The sequence below is a fragment of the Aphelocoma coerulescens genome, chromosome 24 (genome assembly GCF_041296385.1).
Source record: "Aphelocoma coerulescens isolate FSJ_1873_10779 chromosome 24, UR_Acoe_1.0, whole genome shotgun sequence".
Classification (NCBI taxonomy): Eukaryota; Metazoa; Chordata; class Aves; order Passeriformes; family Corvidae; genus Aphelocoma; species Aphelocoma coerulescens.
In genome coordinates, this window is record NC_091037.1 from 5227455 (window position 1) to 5235000 (window position 7546).

The window sequence follows — 7546 nt, forward strand, 5'->3', positions numbered from 1 at the left end:
CGTTGCTATAATTTGTTAGGTACCCCAAAGGCACCTGGCAGATGGGTTTAATCAACATTTCTTGCTAATTAAAAATTTAAGATACTCCAAGGGTTGAATTTATGGAGAAGTGGGGGGATTCTGCCTGCTGCAGTGCAAAGCTTTGGCTACAATGGAAATTCGAGGTGGGAAGGCCTTACCTGGGCATTGGGGATCTGCAGGGCACCAGGGGTGATGGCTTGGGCGAGGACCTGGCCCTGTGACGTCACCATTGTCACGGGCTGGTACAAGGCTCCACCTGTGGAAAAGAAGACGTATGGGGGTACCAAAACCCCCCCATTTCCTCCTGCCCTCCACCTCCACCGTGCTCCCTACCTGGCACGGCGGGCGAGCTGCTGCCAGTGCTCATGGCCAGGTTGCCTGGTGGCAGCGTGGCCGCGGGCACCACGATGCCCGGCGGGGGGTTCGACGCGGGCGGCAGCGCTGCTGGAGAGCTCTGCAGCATCTCCTGTGGAAAAGAAAATATTAAACCCATGAATTTTAGCATGTGGGAACATGGAAGGTTTATTTCTTTCCCCCTACGATAAATTTGCCCCGTTGCAATTTTTTTTTTTTTTTTTTTTTTGGTGGTTCAACAGGAAAAATTGCAGGAAATGTGATTTTTCAGTTCGTTGCCATTGCAAAGAAAGATGGAAAAATAAGGATTTATGCTCTGCAGAGCTCCCACTTAGCATCTTCCCCAAACTTGCTTTCTTTGTGCAGTCACTCTTTTCCATTAAAAAAAAAAAAGAGAGGGGAAAAAAAAGATCATGAGGGACCAAAAGGAATTTCTTTAATCTTTTTCTTTCTAAACATGTCTGGTTTTTTTTGGTGCTTTAACTGGGACTGGAGGATGCAGCCTTTGCTAAAATTCAAGGTGAGCACCACGGTTTCCCTTTGCCAAAATAAGAGTAAAATAATGAAGTTAATAATAATATAACCCCCATTCCTTGCAGCTTTAAGCCAATTTCTTGCAAAAATGGGCGCTTCTTGATCCAAAAGATGTAATTTTACTTTAAGGTCCATCTCTGGAGCAACCACCGAAAGACCCCAAATTGGATGATTATTTGATTATTTATTTTAATATTTAAATGACTATTTGAGTATTTAATGTGACATTTTGGGAAGGGGGGAGTGCCACAATTGAGGCTACAGGGGGAATATGGGCAATGTACCCCAAGCTTCCACATGGGCAGGATTTTGCAAGTAATATTGGTAATATTGATAAAATTATCATTTTAAAATAAGCCCAAGGTAACTGTATCTCTCTAATTCACCCAACTGGAATGGAAATAAAACTGCACTGATTTTTTTCTCCCTTTTCTACTGACTTTCCCATTCTGCATCACTTCCTGGTGTCCAGCTGGTTCCCAAGTGTTGAACATAATGTCAATAAAGGGGCTTTTTTTTCACCTTTTTATGCATTTTTCCTATGCTTTGATGCATTTCTTCAAGAATCCTATTATTTGGGTTAAGAAAAGAGAATTTCCCTGGATTAGTGATGTGCAATGACACTGGAAAAAGCAACCATGCCGATGTGATCAGGCTGGAAAAAGCTGCAGCTCCCTTTCTCCGGGGGGTAGAACTACAGAGATGGGAATCTGAATGCACCAAATCAATTCATGTTACACCAAGACGTGGCTGTGTTGTTCCATGGGGATTTGGGGTACTCTGTGTCCTCATCAGTGCATTTCCCATCGTTGTGGGGGGGGCAAACCTGAGGTCTGTTCCTTTTTTCTCCTCCTCCCCATCACATTCATGCAACTTTTCCCCCATCAATCACCACTGCTTTGCCTGTGCTGTCATTCTCTATAAATTTCATGCTTTTGCTATAAAAACCCCCCTTATTGCACTTTCCCCTCCTGTGATGCCAAGTCCAAAATGTTGGACCCAATGCCTCTGCCACATGTTACTTCTGCTATTTTGGTTACCTGGAAATTTTGCTGCAATTGCTGTGAATTTTTCATTCGCTTCCCAGACATTCCTTTCCATAGCTGAATTAATTTAAAAAATGCAAATATGACCGTAAAATACTTGTACTTTTTTTTTTAGTATTGCTTCTCCACCTCCAGTCCTCTGGGGGATGTGGTTTTCAGTTTGAGAAATGAGTATTTCTCAGAATATAGAGAGCAAAAATCAGTCTCTTCTGCACACTCTTGGATTTTGCCCTGGCTAAGCATCCAGCTAATAAACACAGTGAAAATATTCATAAAAACCAAGTGTGGTCCAGGAGGATGCCAAAAAGCAGCCAGGTATGGCCAGGTGCAACCAGAAGTTTGGAGCAGCTTGAAGACCTCTAGTTTTCCTCCCCTGCCTCGTTTTTCCATGATTCTTCCTAAAGAAGGGCATCCAGAACACCATTTTTGGAAGTGCATTGGGAAGAAGCAATTTGGAATATCAGAAAATGGGAACAAGAAACTGCTGTTTCCAGATACAGTGGTCAAAGCCATTTTCAACAGTATCTTGTGATGAAAAAAATTGCCTTTGTTTTTGTGGTGCAGAGGAAAACTCTCCCAAAACATCTTCTCACTGGTGTCCAAAAAGGCAGAATATTGGTAATTATTAGAAAGAGCTATTAAAGGAATTAATGGTCTTTCTGCAACAGAACTGTGAAACTAAAGTGACCCAATGGAAGTGGAAGCTCTGCCTTCAAATAAATATAGAGCAGTATCTCCAAGAAGATTTAAAAAATATATTTTGCATACCAACTGCCTCAGATTGCAAATGTCAGCCAAATTCTATTCAGCTTGGCAGTTTTGCTGCAGTGGAAAATATTTTATATATTTTATATTTTGTATTTTGAGACTCAAGGAAGTTCATAGAATCCTAAAACAGTTTGGGTTGGAGGGGTCCTTAAAGCTCATCTCATTGCACCCCCCTGCCATGGGCAGGGACACCTTCCACTATCCCAGGTTGTTCCAAGCCCTGTCCAACCTCATCCTAGACACTTCCAGGGATGGGGCAGCCACAGCTTCTCTGGGCAACCTGTGCTGGTGATGCACCACCCTCAAGTTGCAATGCTTTTGGCAATTTTGAAATCTGAGTGTGAAAAAAAATGCATCACTAGGTGTCTCTGCAGACCCACATCTCGGCACTGATCAAGAGCAAAACATGATTTCTCCAAAATAAAAGTCAGTTTAATGAAGGAAAAGACCTGGGACATTGCACAGAAACAACCCTTTCTTACAATAAGGCAAATGTCCAGGTGCCAGAAGGTAAGAAAGTGCTAAAATTCAGTGCTGCTTGAGCTGCTGTCCTTCCCCTTGTGCTTTATGACACAGACATTCATTTTTGGGTGGTACACAATGTGTAAAAATATCTGTCTCATCCTAACTCTGAAAATTACTTGTGCCAAGGGAAATCAGAATTAGTTGGAGAAAAAAAAAGAAACCCATGGGTTTGCCAAGAAAGAGCTGGCCAAACTCAGACTCATGTAAGACGATTCATAAGGCTCCTTCGTGAATGGATGGGTGGATGGGGATGAGAAAAAAGTTGGCTTTAAATAACAGAGGAATCCAGGCTTGTTCACAGGGCAAACTTGGATAAATTAAGATTATACAGAGAAGCGCTGCATTGACTTCCACCAAACCAACTGTCCACCTCCAGCCACCAGCAACCTGGGCTAGTGGATGGTGGCCCTGCCCACAGCAGGGTGTTGGATCAAGATGGGCTTTAAGGTCCCTTCCAACCCACACCATTCTGTGATTCTGGGGAGAAGTAATTTGAGGAGAAGAAATGCTGTCCTGAAAATGCCCATTTAAACACTGCCAATCTGAAATGAGAGCTGAAAAATACAAAATTTGATTCCATTTAAATGTCCCTGGCAGTGCTGTGGTTCCCAGTGTGGTTGGCTTTGCAACTGTTTTTTTCTTGCAAGTGGAGAGCAGTGAGGGCCCCTTTGATGTCGAAGCTGAAGCATTGCATTAAATTGGGCTCCTCTCTCCACCATGAAAGAAGGACCTCCCCTCTTCCATCCTGGTCGGAAAAAGCTTAAAAAATATTCATTAAATTAAGGGAGGGGGCTAAAAAGAGCCCAATGAGCACTCAAGGTAGAGGAATGAAGCCAAGTGAAAAGCAACCAACAAAATTAGAACGGGAGTTGCTTGGTGGACTTGGAGGACAAAGAGGCTACGACTGAATCACAAGACAAAGCAAAGCACAAAATGAGAAAGCAATGGAGAAAACAGAGTACAGAAAGCCTTGTAAGGTAATGAAGGTTCAGGGGAGACTCATCACATGGGAAAACTCCATACTTGTCACCAAACTTGGCCAACACCAGGAATCATCTCTCAGCCTGGCAACATGAGAAGATTTCAGTCAAAACACCTTGTTTGAGTGTTCTTTCATCTTCCCATCGTCTCAGGCATTTTGTATCTCCAAAAATTCCTGCACTGTCCATTTTAGACAGCAGAAATAATGGCAGGCAAAGGACCATCCTTTTTGGATACACCAGGGAAATCCAACACTGAGTGTCCTGTGATGAAATTTTGACAGGTCCAGGCGTTGTTTTCCCACTTTTGGTTGATTTCCTTGTTATTGTGTATCCATAATTTTTTAAACATGTCCTGTGCTAAGAAACTTTGCCAAAACCTGGAATATTTCACTTTCACGACAAACTTGGTGTATCTCCTCACAAAATGATTGACACTCCTTCCAAACCCTAAGAAAACCAGTTTGCTGGGAAACCTCCTTCATTGATACTAATTACATTCCATTATTTAGATTTTTTTGAAATCCTAAATTAATGGCCCATTTGCTCTTGCACCTTCTCTGAGCATGAAACCAATAGGCCGATAATTGGAGAAATCATCCCACTTGCCATTTTTTCAACACTGATCCTGTGATTTTTCAGCTCTCTGGAGCATCCTTAGCCTCTAAAACTCAACTGATGGACATAGAGCATTTCCACCCTTTTTTTTTAAGCCTTATCCATGCAAACTCAAGTGCACTGAATGAGCTGAAGTACTGAGGCACTTGACATGGCTTAGCTGGACACAGAAAATGTTTGCCATTGTGCTGTCACTGGTATGTCATCCTCATCCCATGAGCAGATGAGATGGTGGCTCTTTCATGGTCCATCACCGTGAATATTTCAGCTCCACCTGCTGAAAATCCCTCCATGGCTGAGCGAACATTTCCTCTCCAGTTGGGTCTTTCCTGGGTGTGTTCCCATTTATTTAGCAACTGCCTCCAAATCCTCACTTGAATTCCTCAACTTTCAAGTCTTGCCCAGAAGGAAAATGTCAGCAGCTCTGGGTTTCCAGGAATCAGAAGCACTCAGTACCTCTCCGTGGGCTTGATTATTTTCCAAAGACTTGTGCTAATTTTCTGATATGATCCCCACCTCTTTGTGAGACACTAAATCCTCATTACTTTTCCTGACCGATGCATTCTAATTAGATCAACACTTTAAAAAAAAAAAAAAAAAAAAAGGAAGGAGGGGGGGAAAAAAAATTCACAATAGCCACAGGACGGCTTTCCATCTCATTAACTCCCTCACTTATTATTTTCATGAAAATTACTGATAAAAAACGTGCATCTCCATTTGCTGGGACCGGGAGCTTTGTCGGCTCATATCTAACATCTCTCTCATCACCCGGGATGTGAGCTGTTGCCATGGCAATGCACAATAATAGAAACTAATAAATTACAAACGAGATGCTCGTTGAGCAATTATTGTTCTCTTTTATGCAAGTGTCTTGCTAATTTTGATCATAAGGAATGCTTCCATAAAGCAGCGAAGGGATAATACGTCTATTTCTAGAGATTATTAGGATACAGAGTGAGGATGGGGTTTCTTAGATCAATGATTAAGTGGTTTGGTGCTTTCAGGGAACCCAAATAAGAAATGGAACTTTTCTGGGGGGCTTTTCCCTCATCACATTGGGAGCTTCAAACTCAGCAGCACCTGGAGCTGAGCTACTAAAAATGGTATTTTTTTTTCCTTTCCACCACCTTAAAAATGCCCCAAAAGCCCTAAGAAGGCCCCACCACCTGCCTCCTTTTCAGGGAGAACCCCAGGAGCTTCCTGGGTTATTTTGAGTTCGTTGCAGTTATTTCTGGTGGGATTGTGCAACCCTAAATTCCATTTTTCTATCCCAAAAATCGCATGTCTGAGAGAGAGAAACCCCCTAGGGCAACACAATATAGCATCAAGTTTTTTGGGGTGCAACCAGCCAAGGTTTATTCCCTGCACTGCAGGTGCACGTGAAAACCCCAACCCATGGGCAACTTCTTTTCTGAATATTGAGTTACAGTCCCTCATTTTGCCCCAAAAGCCACCAAGGTTCAACTTGGTTTGGCTACTTCAGTTGATATTTCTGCATTTTTCCAGCATTTCCTTGTACTCCTCCACTATGCTTGAGGCACCAAATGTCTTCTTCTCCCAGCTAAAATCCAAATCATGCAAAAGGAGAAGTCAAGGGAATGTCAATCATGCTGGGAGAGAACTGCAAGATCTGCTGAGACACAAAAAGGAGCAGTGAAGCCAGAAAGGGTTAGCTGAGACCCAAAAATCTGTTGAGCTTCCTTGAAACAAAAAGGGAAAGAAAAGCAGTGAAGAGAATCTTGATGTTTCTGTCCCTCCTGCCAATAAATAGCATTTTTTCACGAAAAAATGCAACTTTCTTGTTCATATTCCCATGCACTTGCACAGCTCCCTTCTCCTCACATTTAATTGCTGCAGCTTTACAGTTTAGGGAGTCCTTCACTCTCTCTTTTGCAGAGCCACAAACATTGGGGTTGCAGCTCTGCCAACCCATGAGAAAAAGGACATAAGAAATATAAGATAAGAAAAAAAAGTCACCACAACAGCATTTATTGCACTCTATGAGCAAGATACAGGATTTGTTGTTTTAATTCTTGGGGATGGACTCCGATGACTTTTCAGGAGGCCACAACTCCTGTAGAGCAAAGTCTGAAACCTTGCTGGCCCAACTCCCTGTTGGCCAATGTGCAACAGTGGTGATTAGAGAGGAATTTTAAAGCATTACCTGGGGGTGGAGGCTGATGGAGGAGGGGTTGGGGGAGTAGGGCCCCCCCAGGTCATTCCTGAGTAGGTTGTCGCTGTGCATCTTGGTTTTGAGGCAGGTGATGTAACGGTTGCAAAAGTCCTTGCACAACTCATTGACCTTCTCCAACTCCAGGAGGTGGATGCGCAGCACCTGGATCGCCTTCACCATCTATGCAAGGGCACAAAGTTAAAATCAATATTCTCCCCCAAAATCTAACGTAGAACTGATCCCTACAGCAGAATGTAATTTATTTCCTTTCTCAACACACCAAAAAAAAATCAATATTCTTGCCCAAAACCCATCCCAAAGCCCGTCCCTCTGCATGCCTGCATTTCTTTTCCTTGCCCATCAATCATAACCCTGGAACCCAAGAGGAAAAAATTCACCAAATTCACCGTTGCCTTCATGGGAATTGCTCCCCGTGCCCAAAAAAAAGTACAAGCCAAACCCCTCGTTGTTGAAAAGTGTTTGGTTATTCTCTGGAGGCCACTTCTTGTAACAAGATTACGGGGCTG

At 43.0% G+C, this 7546-nt stretch overlaps 1 protein-coding gene across 4 annotated transcripts in view; it reads right to left on the reverse strand.

The window, feature by feature from the left end:
* PKNOX2 (PBX/knotted 1 homeobox 2) overlaps window positions 1-7546 on the reverse strand; it is an 86499-nt gene that overhangs the window by 6687 nt on the left and 72266 nt on the right. For all 4 annotated transcript variants that reach the window (XM_068994657.1, XM_068994654.1, XM_068994655.1 and 1 more), the window contains 3 exons: window positions 7011-7199; window positions 355-487; window positions 180-277 (listed from right to left, as the gene is read on the reverse strand). In XM_068994657.1, the coding sequence (XP_068850758.1) occupies window positions 180-277; window positions 355-487; window positions 7011-7199 (420 nt within the window). The remainder of the gene's footprint in view (window positions 1-179; window positions 278-354; window positions 488-7010; window positions 7200-7546) is intronic.